The 16,145-nt window shown below is 24.7% G+C and overlaps 1 protein-coding gene across 13 annotated transcripts in view; it reads left to right on the top strand.

The window, feature by feature from the left end:
* The window catches only part of LOC126907241 (uncharacterized), a 235,096-nt gene that overhangs the window by 128,697 nt on the left and 90,254 nt on the right, over window positions 1–16,145 (top strand). For 12 of the 13 annotated variants that reach the window (XM_050688423.1, XM_050688413.1, XM_050688387.1 and 9 more), the window contains 6 exons: window positions 8,455–8,481; window positions 8,723–8,743; window positions 9,528–9,554; window positions 9,627–9,653; window positions 10,501–10,524; window positions 10,601–10,627. In XM_050688423.1, coding sequence (XP_050544380.1) covers window positions 8,455–8,481; window positions 8,723–8,743; window positions 9,528–9,554; window positions 9,627–9,653; window positions 10,501–10,524; window positions 10,601–10,627 — 153 coding nt within the window. Of the gene's footprint in view, window positions 1–8,454; window positions 8,482–8,722; window positions 8,744–9,527; window positions 9,555–9,626; window positions 9,654–10,500; window positions 10,525–10,600; window positions 10,628–11,739; window positions 11,783–12,472; window positions 12,500–12,561; window positions 12,589–12,817; window positions 12,839–16,145 lie in introns of those variants that run through there. The other variant, XR_007704443.1, reaches the window with a different exon arrangement.

Genomic DNA, 16,145 nt, shown 5'->3' with positions numbered 1-16,145 from the left:
AATTTAAGAAAAATTTTAATAAAAAAATATTTTATTAATATTCAGTAGTAAATATTCTGTAGCATTTTATAGTTTGTGAAAATTTGAATTTTCATGTATTATTTTACTGTATTAAACATTGAAATACGTATTGAGAAAAGGACAGAAGAAAACACTATCTTTTCATGATTACTATAATTTGGAGGTCTGTAACTTTTTCCATGAAAATGACTTATACTTTTGAATGAGAGTGATAAGTAGTAATTGCCTTATCAAATATCTTATCATGGTATTAATCCCAAGGTTGTAAATTAGAGGACGGAAAAGGTTGTAAAAGGAGAGGACGTAGAAGGTGTAGTCTGTTTCTTGCACTTTTACTTTTTTCTTTTAGATGGGGGCTCCACGTCAATCGTTCGTCAAGCGTAATTCCTAGGTATTTGATCTCTTCTTTTATAGTTATGGGAATATTGTTCATAATAATTTGAGGACATTCTTGTGGTTTGAAATTTAGAGTGAAGATGATTTGAGCAGATTTATCTTCATTGATTTTTACTCGCCATTTTTTTGTCCATAATATAATATAATACAATATCATATTGTAGTGAAAGACTGGCTGCGATTGGATCATTATTAATTGATAGTACAGCTGTATCGTCTGCGTATGTGGCTAAAATTGTTTCNAATTGATAGTACAGCTGTATCGTCTGCGTATGTGGCTAAAATTGTTTTATCCGTTTGAGGGATATCGGCAGTGAATGCATTATAAAGGTCTGGGGATAAATCACTTCCTTGAGGTACACCTGCATTTATTTTTTGGTATGATGAGAATTCATTTCCTTGGCGAACGACAAAGTGTCTGTTTTCCAAATATGATTTTATTATGAGAAAATATGGAGCTGGTAAATAGTGTTTTAATTTGAATAGTAATCCTTCGTGCCAGACCCTATCGAAGGCCTGTGCTACATCCAAAAATAGACCGGTACAATAATGTTTATTTTCAAGTGTTGTTGCAATTTCATCAGTTAATCGGTGTATTTGATGTATTGTTGAATGTCTGTTGCGAAACCCAAACTGACTACCTGGTACAATATTATGTGATANAACCCAAACTGACTATCTGGTACAATATTATGTGATGATAGAATAGGACGTAGTCTTCTGAGTAATATTTTTTCGAAAAGTTTACCTAATACTGGTAATAAACTTATTGGTCTGTAAGACGTAGAAAGATGTATTGGTTTGTTTGGCTTTGGTATTAAAATAATAGTTGCAAATTTCCAGATTATAGGAAAATATGATAAGCTTAGCATCGCATTGTAAATGTAGGTTAACAAAATCATGGTTTTTTGTGAAACATTTTTTAAAATTTTATTGGTAATTAGATCATAACCGGGTGCTTTCCTTGAAGGAAGTTTTTTTATTAAATATTCAACTTCACCTGGAGTTGTATATTTGGCTGGTAAAGCCATTGGTAGTGGAGATGTTAAGAAGGATTTTATTTCTTCATTGAAATTATTGTCAGAGTATAAATTAGTATTTGGAATGAATGTTTTTGCCAATTGTCCCGCAAAAATGTTGGCTTTGTCTTGGTCCGTTATAGCTAAGGTGCCATTTTCTTGACGAATTGGTGGAATTTCTGTGATTAGTGCAATATCAATTGTTTTTTCATAGAGAAAATGCTGTAACTCGTTTTTATGTTGGTTTACTCCATTTGCATTCCAAAGAAGTATAGTTAATTTAGGTATGTTATTGTCAGAGTTAGTCATTTTTTAATAGTATTTTGTTTATAACGGTGGTGAGAAGAGTAATTAGTGGGTTAATTAATGACTTGATATCATTAATAAATGTTGATAGTTGGTTTGTAAGGTTTTTTGAGTCTTGAGTATTGTCGTTAGTGAGTACTTGAGCGTACGTTTTTTGTGTTTGATGCTGTGTGTATGGAAAAGTTTGTTGTGAGGTGTGACCTAAAGGTTCATTTACAATATTTGAATAAGGAGTTTGTGTTTTCGGTTCTTGAGTATTTTTGTAAGTGGTTGATTTCTGTTTTTTGTGAAATCCTTGTAGACTGTATAACCTCGGTAACTCGAAGGATGTCGCCCTTGACATAATGCACATTTAGGTGGTTGTTCAGGTGTTTTTGTACAATTTTGAGTCAAATGTGGAGAAACTCCACATTTGACACAACGTGATTGGTGGTTGCAGAAATTTTTTGTGTGACCAAAATCTTGACATCTTACACATTGTATTAAGTTTGCATTTATGAGCTGACGGAATGGTTGGTGAAGTAATATTGTTCTGCATTGTGTATGTTTTATACTAATTAAAATGTAAGAAAATTCTTAGCTGGGGGCCCTTAGCCCCAAAACGGGTGGTTGATTTTATGATGAGTTTGTAGCTTAATCTTTTATCTTTTATTTGATACTAAATTTAAACTATTAAATTAATGTATTGTTTATTAACAAGAAAATTTATATTAAGCGTGACAGGAACATGACTATTCTATGACACCTCACTTAGAACTGTAATTTTATATAAAAATATATTTATTAATTTTTATGTGTGATATAATTTACTATTCCAGGTGATAATCAAGACGAAGAACGTGAGTTAAAACTAAATCGAGCTTCTAAATTAATAAAAATGAAGTTGGAATTTAATAATTTTAGTGCTTAACTTATCTATTTAAAATAAATAAAAACACTAATTTTTATAACAGAAAAAATGTAGATGGTTTATTGTTTAAACACTAAGAAAATTTATATAAAAATTATATTAATGCACTACGTGTACTTAACTATTTAACCGATTGACTGACGACTAGCTAACTAACTGATTGACGTTATTGTTACGTCGCGCCGTTTTATATTATGTTGAGTTCTAGAAGATTCTCTAATGGAGTGATCGAGAACATTCGCGCTATATGCATTTTGTGTTGTCTATCCATCGCGAAGATTCTCGATCATTCCACAGTCACTACAATAATGATGGTTAATCTAAATTAAATAAAAATATCTTTCTGTTAAGATTCTTCTTAAATATCACTTAGATTAATTAAAACTACTTTGGCTTCACATATTTCTTTCCTCTTAACTAACAATTCTTAATCTTCAATAGTTACATCAACATACTAAATAGTATGATAAATAAATAATAGTTATACGCACTATTAGTTTTTTAAAAAATAAATGTACTTTTTGTAATTATATGTAGAACAGATTGGTTTTATATTTAATAAATATTTAGAAATCTGAATTGCATAGTATTTATTACGAAAAACTATTATATTATTCAATGATTAGTATTCATGTTTCTTGATTTATTTTATATGTTGCGTTTTTGTAATACTAAACATACAAATATGAAATATATGATATAATAAATACTGGTCTTAAATAATAAATCTAATATGGAATATTTATTTTAAAAGCAAATGGTATTCTAAGAGATGACCAAAAAGCAGATGGTAAGTTGAAGTATAGTTAAATTTTTATTTTATGAAAATTTATTTTGGAATTTAATGACAATTTGTTATTAAGAATCCAAGAATTTTTTTTATCTGATTGTAGCAGTGAGTAGTTAAGTCATCAGAGTGTTTCCAAAACAATTTTTTCTACTTTTATAAATATATCTTTAACAAATATTTTTTATTGTTTCAAATAATTTATTAATTTTTTCATTTTTAGAAACATGTTCTGTCTGTTTATTAAATAATCCAGATACATCTATAGGAGAATGTTTACATACATTTTGCCAAGGTTGTATATATAATTGGAAAATTGATAAGATAAGTTACCGTTGTCCTTTATGCAATCATCCATACTATAACTTTGAATTTCAACCAGGTATATTAATAATTTTAAAAAATATAAATATAAATTTTAAAATTATTTAATATTAGCGTAAGACTAGCAAAAACTCATTTGATATATTATTTATAATTAATTATCTTCGTTAAAACAATATTATTAAACCCAGCACAGGGGGGTCGCGGCACTTTGGTGAAGTGGCATAGTTGGATCAAGTATAATGATATCTGAGAGTGATTAAAATCACTATCAAAATAAAACGCTTCAATGCAAATCTTTAGATAGTGTTTAATTTTAAAAAATTGGTGTATTATTCCAAAAGCTACATGATCTGCTAGTTCCTTATTAATATCCTGATTAAGATAAAGTATGTCGAATGAAAAAGAGATTATTAAAAAATAGTATTTCCCATAAAAAAATTATATTGATCAATACACTTTTCAATAAGTTATAGCATTATAAAGTTAAAAATGTAAAAAATAAAATTGAGAATTTTCACACAATAATAGCATTTGGTAGCCATTTTCACCATGAAGACAAGTCCAGAGGTCAATTTTTTTTTTCTTCAAATTAAAGTATTTTACATTACATTTAATTTAAGATATATATAAAAGTGTCAGACCTTCCGTAACATTTTCAAAAGTTAAGTTGAAAAAGTTAATTTTTTGTGAAAAAGTTGTCATTTTGAATCCCCCCCTGTATGTAGGTAAAAAGTCAGATTTATAAAAAAAAATACCAAATGATAGGTAAAGCAATCATGCATCTATAAAAAAAAAAAATTATATTGATATGTTCATTTTTGAAAAAGTTACGGCAGTTTTTAGTAAAAAAAATTGAAAAAATTTCGAAAATTAGCGATTTTTAAATTTGTAATTTTTTTGGAGGTTTTCCTCATTTACGGCGAACGAGTGAAATTTTTTCGATTTTTAAGGGTAATGTCTTCGACTAGATACAATTTGTGATCTTTTGACGTATCGTTGAAAGAAATCCGTTCTGTGAGAGCTAAGAAAAAGGGGTAATAGACACAAAAAAAAACACATCATAGTAAAACCAATACTTTCTCAGCTTCGCATCGAAGCTAATATTTTCCGAATTTTATAGTTAAATTACATGTATAATACCAAATACATGTAGCTAATTGATTTTATATAACAGATATGCTTTTTGTATTTTCAATTGATATTTGTATAAATATGAACTCACAGCATTATGTCTATGCTGTATTTAGGGAGGTATTGGGTGTGAATATTTTGGGTGGAAGTTTTCCAGGATAACACTGAAATATTATGCTATATATTATAAAGTTGAAGATCTTACTCAAATTTTATTTTTCATAAAATTTAAAAGAAAGTTTTATTATATAAAAACATACATTATTACATGCAATGTAAGATTTATTCATTTATAGATATGAGGTTATAACAGATTATAAGTTATATCCACAGTATAATACTAATAAATGATGATGAAAATGTTTTATTTTTTAACGATTTTTTAATACTTGTCAAAATTACACTGATTGTATACTAAATTTTTGTGTATATTAATATATCATATCAAACTGGTATATGTTAACTTTTGAATAATTGTAAGAAATATAAAATAATTTATAACCTTAATTATAAACAGAAAACTCCTTACAAAAATTACTTTATTATGGAATTAAAAAAAAAATCTCATTTATATAAATCCGTACAAATAAAATTAAGCATAAAATATTTTTATTTTTTTCAGATAATGAATTGACTGCAAATTTGAGACGTAAATAATAATTTTATTTGTTAATTTCCACTGGATATTTTTTTTTCGCTTTTATCAGCCCATTAAAGGCCATCGTGATATCTCCTCCAAAGAAGAAGGTTTCTTAACCAATTATTTTTCGGAACGTGTGGTTAGTCAGTTATGAACCCGCAGCAGTGCGTGTCAAACACTGCCTCGTATCCGAATTGGTCATACCGTATTAATATACTATATATAATATACTGGATATTAATATATTATATATTATATAGTGTATAAAAATTACTACTAGTATTTAAACAAGCTAATGAAAAAAATTGTGTGTTTTTAGAACTCTGGATGTATTTAATTAAATCGAAAGCCGAATTTTAATTTATTTTTCCTTCGATGATTTAATTATCATTCAATTTTATATAATTCTATTATGATTCAATAAAATATCCATTTTATTAATAGTAAGTTAAATCAATAAATCCATTTATTAATCACGCTACCTGAGAATAATATTTAACTGATAAGAAAAAAGAAATGTTATTTTTTTGAGTTTAGTTATTAAAATTTTAATAGAGCCAGAGTTTTAAAAATAAATTTATGATAATTTATAAAAGTTAAATAAGCCTCTTTTTTTGTAGCTTAAAGTATTTTATAAACGAATTTGAATTAAATGAAGTTTTTCAAATTTTTGATTGGTTAAACTAGATTATATTTTTTCAAGCTAAAAAATTTTGAACATATAATTTGTAAAAATAAAACAAAATGTATTTGTTTTTAGCTATTCATTTGAGGGCAGATTTAAGTAATGAGTTATAGTTTAGTTGATTTATAAAAAGTGAATAATATTTTAGTTTTGAGTAAAAATTTAACTTAAGTTTGTACATTTAAAATGTTAAACCTAAGATCGTTCATATAAAATTATTGTGATATATTTTTTTTCGACTTGGTCGAAGCTATGAGGAGTAAATAATATTTTGATAAATTATCATATATTAGCTACTACTAAAAGTATTTTATATTAAATTATTTGTTATTTAGATATCAATACCATCTCAGAAACTCTTGGTAAGAAGGAAAAATGTATTTAATATATGAGAAATTTGTTATTTATATCTATAATAAATTCAAGTTAGTGGCTGATTTTTCGTACAAAAAATAAAAAAATATAACGTTTAAGAATAGCATAGAATAGCGTACTATGTTTTAAAAGTATTGTTTTACGTTATAAATATATATCGCATTTCTTTTCAGAGTATTGTATGTATATAAAACAGTTTTAAAAATAGCTCATTAAGTGTTTATATACTTATCTAGAAGAAAAATCTCTTTTTTTTTTAAGCATAAACTTAGTCTAGAATTTGCCTGGACAAATATTAATAAAATCATATCATTGTGAAACCATTATTTTCTCATTTTCTGTTTACTTACAATAATTCTACTAATTTGGACAGATTTAGTTATATTTAAAGATGCCGATATTTTCAAAACATTTTCAAAATCTAAGAATGAAAAAAAATTATCAATACATAAAATGCAATATACAAAAATTACTTTTTAGGCAGGTTTTTAATAATATGTTCAAAAAATATATTTATACATTAAAAATGTTGAATATATAGGATTATATTGTTTCGTCGCTATTTAGAAGTTATGCCTAAATGCTCGACAACAGTATTTTAAGGGGCCAACGGGGGATAGTTGACGGCAACACACACACACATACACTGTTTTGGTGGTAGAAAAGTAAAGTAAATATAGAATAAGAGTAATGGCCGCCATGATGATAAAAAGTCAACTTCAGTTAAGGATAATGGCACAGTGGCCGCAAATTCCAAAAATTTTTAAATGTGCGGTCTGCCAACCTGTAGTAATACGTGTCACTGTATCAACAATATAGGCGTAGTTGGCGTTACAATAATAATATGAGATATGACCAAGTACATGTGATCGTATCAGTATATATAAAATTAAATATATATTTTTTATTTTTAGTTAATATAGTGTCTGAAGTTATGAGAAGTAAATTATAATTGGATTTATATTCACTAGATATTAATGAAAGTTTATTATATTGACTTATTTGTTATTTAGATATCAATATGACTTCAGTTTTTACTGGTAAGATAGGGAAATGATATTAATATACATGGAATTTGTTATTTAGACCTTAACGATGCTTCTAAGTTGTACGCTAATTACTCTTATAGATTTTTTTGCTTAAAAATTTGTAATCTGAAGACCAATTTCTCATAGTGGAATAATAGATCATCATCGTATATACATACTAAACATAATAAAGGAAAATTTATTGTCATTGGTTAAAAAATTTTTAGATCAGAGTTTTAAAAATAAAGTTATATCAATTTAACACAGAAAAAATATTGAATATACCATTTTTGTATAGTAGCATAGATTTCATTTTATAAAATAGGTTTAAAATTGAATGGAGATTTTTGAATTTCGCGTACTGATAGATTAATAATGTTTATTTTAATCATAAATAATCCAAATCAGTCTAAAATTTACATGTAAAAATATAAAAATCTCACAATTGTAAAACTAGTACCTTCTCATTTTCAATTAGCCTACGATATTCCTACGCGTTAGGCAGATTAAGCTATATTTAAATATACCAGTATTTCCGAAAATTTATCAAAATCTAAAAATGAAAAAACGTTTTTAATATACGAAATTCTTTATACAAAAATTACTTTTTTGGTAGGTTTTTTATGAGATATTCAAAAAAATTAAGTTTATTCATTTATAAATGTATTCATTCATTCATTTATATTATGAAGATATAAGTTCATACTATTAAAAATTAACTTAAAATGTATTGATTTTAGCTAACGACTTGAGCGAAGCTATAAGAAGTAAATGATAATTTAATAAATTTTTGTGCACTGCATAATACTAAAAATATTTTATTATTTAGATAGCAATATGACTACGGATAATATTGGTAAGAGGGAAAATTTATAATTATTCACAAAGAATTTGTAATTGAGATCTTAATATGATATCAAGTTTGAGTCTGATTTTTCCTATATAAAATAAAAAATATAACGTTTGATAATAACAAAATGTATTAAGTATTGTTTTAAGTTATTAATAAATATCGTACTTCGTGAATTTAATCTATCTATCTAATATTCAGAATAAGTTTGAACATAGTTAATTCAGTGTATTTTATACTTGTTTAGGTGGATATTCCCGAGTTATGAGTAAGTTTTTAACTAAAGAACTTTAAAGATTGTATAATAATTTCGTTTTTATTCCTCAATTCAATCCTTAATTTTAAATTTTGAAAAAGTTGTCCAGGATTTTTTACAAATTTTATTGTATGGAAGATTAAAGCCTTTTGAATATAATTATGATAAAAAAAAAAATAGCTTTTCCGCTATATATATTTTTTATTTAATTGATTTTAAAGTCAATAGTAACATATTTTTTGTAAAAAATCGTTCGTTTTTTTTTATTTCTTGTATCTCATTCAAAAACATTAATTATTATAAAATTAATACTAGATAAAATAAGTTTTCTTTTGGAGCACTATTCATGAAGATCTAATAAAAAACCTAGAATAGTGATGTAGTTCCACACACCTTCTAATCAACCATATTTATATAGATAGCTGTTTAATATAATGTCCGTATTAATAACACGAGATTTTAAAATTTCTGGTGCTGATAGATTAATAACATTTTTTTGATGTATAAACTTATAAAATCAGTCTAGAATTTGCATGGACAAATATTAAAAAAATCACATAAATGAAAAACTTTCTTATATTCCCTTCCTTTCGATAATCCTACATTTTTGGGAAGATTTAGTTATATTTTTAGATACCAATATTTTAGAAAAATTTTCAAATTCTAAGAATGAAACAAAATTATCAATATACAAAATTTATATTTTAGGCAGAATATTTATGAGATCTATACATTTATAATTTTGAATATATAAGATTGCATACATAAAATTCAATATGTATTATATATTTTTTAGTAAATTTAGCGTCTGAAGTTATGAGAAGTAAATTATAATTTGATTTATATTCAGTTAATTTTACTAAAATTATATGATTTTGGCTTATTTGTTATTTAGATACAAATTTTACTTCAATTTTTATTGGTAAGATGGGGCAATGATATTAATATACATTGTTTTGCTATTTAGATCTTAATGAGGCTTTTAGTTAGATGCTAATTTTTCTTATACATTTTATTCCTAAAAAATTTTGAATTTGAAGGCCATATTCTCCTAGTGGAACAATAGATCTTCATTGCATTATCACACTAAGCATAATAAAGGAAAGTTTATTGTAATTCGTTAAAAAAATTTTAGGATCAGAGATTTTAAAATAAAGTTTCATCAATTTTAACACAGAAAAAAAAATTGAACATGCCTTTTTTGTATGGTAGCATAGTTTTGATATTATATAATCGTATGCAGTTTTTCAATTTATTGGTGCTTATTAGTTAAACTAAATTGTACAATACTTATTATTTTTTAATCTTTAGTATACGGCGATTAGAATTTAGTAAATTTTTTTTTTAATGTAAGAATAAAATGACCACACGTTTTGAAAAGTGAGTCGTCATGAGTAAAACAAGAAGGCTGCAGATCATCAATAAAGTATTTCAGGTGTCAGTGGCATACCTGTCATGATAGATATAAATGTGCATAGTATGACTAGCTGACTTGCACATATCTGTTAAACAGTCCCGTATTTATTTTAAAAAACTAATGTAATCCCATCTCAATATGTACTAAACATGATTAAAAGTGTTTTTTTGCATATTCTATCTTAAATTGCGTGAAACAAATATTTAAAAAATTACATGATAGTAAACCAGTACCTAATCAGTTTCCGATTGCCTACGATAATATATACAACAAAATAACTTATATTCATTTAAAATTTTGTATATATAAGTCTGTAAGAAAAAAAACTTAATATAAATGTATTGGTTTTTAGCTAATAACTTGCACGGAGCTAGAAGTAAATAATTATTTTATGGATTTATATGCACTGGATAATTATGAAAATATTTTATTCTAACTTATTTATTGTTTAGATATAAGTACGACCAGAGATAATATTGGTAAGAGATAAAATGTATTTATTATATGAAGACTTTGTTATTTCTCTTCTATATCCTAATTTCTTAAGCGATCGCGGGAGAAATTTACGGTTTTCTATCCTTTAAATTCCACTTTTTCTCCCATTTGTCCGTTCTTGGTAACTTTTGACAGGGCTTATGGTTTCGTTGATATCTATAATGACTTCAAGTTAGAGGCTGATTTTTCTTACAAAATATAAAAAAATGTAAACGGGATATTAAAATTTAATAATCGAACGCTCAATACTTTTAAATTGTTAATTCTAATACTAATTTTTAACAATTATAATAATAACAAAACCCAGCACAGTGAGGTCGTGGCATAGTTGGGTCCAGTATAGATGATATCTGACAGTGATTAAATTCACTATCATAAAAAACGCTTCGATGCAAATCTATAGATAGTGTTTAATTTAAAAAAAAAATTTGTTAAAATAGTGTATTTTTGAATACGGTAGCCATTTGCGCATAGAAGATAGGTTGTCGGGACAAATTTTTTTTTCATTTTATAGTACATAAAATAAGCTTTAATTTGATATATGTTTAAAGGACGCTGTATTTCCGGAACATTTTTAAAAATTAAGTTAAAAAAGTTAGTTTTTGTAAAAAAGTTGCTATTTTTAATCCCCCTCAATGAGCAGGTTAAGTGTTAGATTTTAAAAATTATAATATCAATGAAAGAAAAATATCTAAGATTTTAGTATATAAAAAAATTATGTTGATTTGTTAATTTTTGAAAAAGTTATGGAAGTTTTAAGATAAAAAAGTGAAAAAAATGACAAAATTTACTGATTTTTAAGTTTGTAATTTTTTTGAATATCTCCTCATTTGAGGGGAACGAGGGAAAATTTTTCAATTTTTAAGGGTGATGTCTTCAACTAGATACGATTTGTGATCTTTTGACGTATTGTTGAAAGAAAGCGGTTCAGTGAGAGCTGAGAAAAAGTGGCAACAGACATAAAAAAAAAAAAACACATTATGGTAAAATTAATACCTTCTCAGCTTCGCATCGAAGCTAAAATAAAAAGTGTAATAAACATTACTATTTAAACATATGTATTCATTTTGTCATTAAAAATTACTTAAAAAACTAGGAGCGTATCGCTTTTGTTCCGGTGGTAGAACGAACACTAACAGGTAAAGGCCGACTGTTATTAGATAACAAAAAAAGAGAGTGATAAATAATACATATAACTCGTCAACATATCGGCGACCATTTTATGTAAATTAATATTACAATAAAACAAAATTAACAGATTTTCATTTTATAATTACAAAATTACAAAAAAATTAAATTAATAAATATACTCATTTGAATAATTGAAAATAATTTTATTTGAAAACATATTTAATAAACAAACATTCTACAAACCATTTTTGTATAGTAGCATAGATTTCATTTTATAAAATAGGTTTAAAATTGAATGGAGATTTTTGAATTTCGCGTACTGATAGATTAATAATGTTTATTTTAATCATAAATAATCCAAATCAGTCTAAAATTTACATGTAAAAATATAAAAATCTCACAATTGTAAAACTAGTACCTTCTCATTTTCAATTAGCCTACGATATTCCTACGCGTTAGGCAGATTAAGCTATATTTAAATATACCAGTATTTCCGAAAATTTATCAAAATCTAAAAATGAAAAAACGTTTTTAATATACGAAATTCTTTATACAAAAATTACTTTTTTGGTAGGTTTTTTATGAGATATTAAAAAAAATTAAGTTTATTCATTTATAAATGTATTCATTCATTCATTTATAGTATGAAGATATAAGTTCATACTAATAAAAATAAACTTAAAATGTATTGATTTTAGCTAACGACTTGAGCGAAGCAATAAGAAGTAAATGATAATTTAATAAATTTTTGTGCACTGCATAATACTAAAAATATTTTATTATTTAGATAGCAATATGACTACGGATAATATTGGTAAGAGGGAAAATTTATAATTATTCACAAAGAATTTGTAATTGAGATCTTAATATGATATCAAGTTTGAGTCTGATTTTTCCTATATAAAATAAAAAATATAACGTTTGATAATAACAAAATGTATTAAGTATTGTTTTACGTTATTAATAAATATGGCATTTCTTTCAATCTATGTTAGTATTAAAATTAAACATAGCTAATTTAGTGTTTTCTTATAATTGTTTAGACTACAATTCTAGAGTTTTGAGTAAGAATTTAACTAAAGTTTATACATTTAAAATGTTAAAACTATAAGATCGTATATATAAAATTATTGTAATGTATTTTTTTTAGTACACGCATTGGCCACAGCTATAATAAGTAAATAATATTTTGATTTATTATTAGATATTACTAAAAGTATATTATTTTAACTTATCTATTATTTAGATATCAATACGACTTCAAATTATACTGGTAAAAAAAGAAAATGTTATTAATATATATTAAATTTTTTAAGTAGATCTTTTTGTGGTATTACGTTTGAGGCTACTTAAATTATAAAAATAATTTATTACAAAATAATATATTAATATTTAATAATTATAGTTTTAGTTTATAAATTATTATATGTTATCTTTTCAACCTATTTTATTGTATATAGAATAGATTTAAACTTAGCTTGTCCTGTGATAAATTGAACTTGTTTAGATGACAATTCTGTAGTTACGAGTAAGAATAACTAGAGAATTTTTTATGTAATACTTTTTGTTCATTCCTTTGGAGAAAATGAGAAATTGTATATATAAAAACACACATTATTACACGACATTTAGGATTTATTAATTTATGATGATGATATTACTAAGGCAATAAGAATTTTTATGGATATTTTTGATTTCATTCTCTGAATGTTTAAAAATTTTTTACTTTAATTATTTGTTATTTAAATTATAAAATATAATACACTTTCATAGATTTGAATATCACTAATTCAATTTTTTTTATTATTTAGTTAATAATACGGCTTCTCAAGAAACAAGTAAGTACATAAGAATGGGATCAAATTAGCAAATTTTTGCACAAAATTTTATCGTGCAACCTAAGTATTAAAAATATTCCGGAAATACTCCGAGCTTCCAACATATTTTAAAATAAAACTTAAATCATATACTATAAGTTCAAAAAAAAAAAAAAAAAATTGTGCCAATTTATATTTTATGTGTCAATTTTGCTGTAAAAATTTTCGATTTCATATTTTAATTTTTCAACTTTAAATTGCTCTAACTTTTTGAAAAATGTAAAGTAATAACTACTTATAATAGAAGTATACTAATTTATATTTATTCATATATTAAACTTTTGAATCAATGAACTACTACTCAGGATATAATTAGGGAAGTAGGATTTGATGTAATTATGTAATTATACACCAATTTCTTAGATATGAAAATTATCTATTGCATTGAAGCGCTTCTTAAGGCAGTGCTTATAACCACTGTCAGATACAAAGTATAATTGTCCTAGCTATGCCATATATACACTGTACTACCATTTGTTAGCTTCGATGAGAAGTTGAGAAGGTATTGGTTTTACTATGATGTGTTTTTTTTTGTGTCTGTTACCACTTTTTCTCAGCTCTCACCGGACGGATTTCTTTCAACCATACGTCAAAAGATCATAAATCGTATCTAGTCGAAGACATTACCCTCAAAATTTCAAAAAAAATCCCTCGTTCCCCGTAAACGGGGGAAATCCCCCAACAAATTACAAATTTAAAAATCGCTAATTTTCGTTATTTTTTCAATTTTTTTTACTTAAAATTGCCATAACTTTTTTAAAAATGACCGAATCAATATAAATTTTTTTTTATAGATACTTTAGGTATTCACCTATTATTTTATATATTTTTGTGAAAATTTGACCCTTTAATAGCCCACAGAAAGGGTTTCAAAAAGTTAACTTTTTCAACTTAACTTTTGAAAATGTACCGGAAAGACTGATACTTTTATATATATCTTAAATTAAAACTAATGTAATATATTTACATTTAATTTGAATTATTTAATTATTTTAATTATTATTTAATAATAATTATTTAATTTGAAAAAAAAAAATTTGACCTCTGGACTTGTCTTCATGGTGAAAATGACTAACGTATTCAAAAATATGCTATTTTTGTGTTAAAATTCTGAGTTTTGTATTTTATTTTACTTTAAACTACCTGACAAGGGGAGTACAGATTATCATAAATATTATATAAATAAAAATTAATATAGCATAGAAAGATAAACTTATTTAAATTTTTTTGCTTTTTGAAGTCTTGAAATTAACTTTGAAATTTAAATTAGCTTAAATAGCCAATTTTTTCAGTCGACGGTAGCAACGTACGGTTGCCGAGTTGGTAAAACTTTTTTCATGCATTTTTTCTTAATTCTTTTTAAGTTTCAACTGCTTTGATATTTATCTCATTTAGATTCAATAACTTCAATAATGATCAAGGATCCCATTACTGTAGTCGCCACTCGCGAGTAGAAATTTTTTATTCATATTAAAATATGAATATTAATATTACAAATTTTTTAGTAACATATTGCTATATAAATAATTTCTAAAAAAATGTTTGTTAATTTCTTCTGAATTAATAATGGATTTTTACAATAATAATCAAATTTTATTATACGCTCAATTGAGTAAATCTTTTTAACAACTTTGTTTTGATTGGTTCATTTAGTTAAAGTAAATCATTAAAATTAATTAAGTTCTGAATATTTCAATTGCAGAATCTTTTCAAACACTAAAAGTTACAAGGAAATTATTACTATTACTTCTATTTAAATTATCTATTACAATAAAAATGCAAAAAAGTATTGAGGTTTTCTGATAAATTTACTATAAATAGTAATTATAAAACTACCAAACTGCATATTAATCTTAACAATACAATTCTTTTGATTCTCATAAAATTTTCTATTTAATGATGTCAATTTCAAACTGGCCAATTGAGCTAAAAGTTATGGTAAAATAAATAATTTTTTTTTATCATAAACATTCACAAAAATCAACTTTAAACAATTAAAAAAATAGGTTAAATATGACATTTTCCTTATTTTTAACATATTAATAATCAAAATCAGTATTAATTTAAAATAATTTTTTTTTGTTCTTAATTATTTTTGTATATGTAGATACTGTTTTTAATAATATTAAATTTAGAAGTGATAGAAAATATCTAATTGCACATTTGAAAACATTGCGAAAAATTGAATTAGAATAGTATATTTTTGTTTATGATGAAAGTTCCTTGTAGTTCAGTATATAAAACTTTAAAAAATTTCGGACTTTATTTTATCTTCATGGTGAAAACAGAAATGAAACTTAATAAAAAAAATACGATTTTTGTAAAAAAATTCTTTTTTATATTTTTAACTTTATAATGCTATAACTTTTTGAAAGATGTATGGATCAATATAATTCTTTTTTTTATGGATGCAAGATATCTTTAACTATCATTTGGTATATTAGCTTCGATGCGAAGCTGAGAAGGTATTAATTTTACCATGATGTGTTTATTT

Source organism: Daktulosphaira vitifoliae, unplaced genomic scaffold (genome assembly GCF_025091365.1).
Source record: "Daktulosphaira vitifoliae isolate Bord-2020 unplaced genomic scaffold, ASM2509136v1 Scaffold_1, whole genome shotgun sequence".
NCBI lineage: Eukaryota > Metazoa > Arthropoda > Insecta > Hemiptera > Phylloxeridae > Daktulosphaira > Daktulosphaira vitifoliae.
Note: the sequence above shows the minus strand (reverse complement) of the source record. Positions and strands in the feature narration are given on the sequence as shown.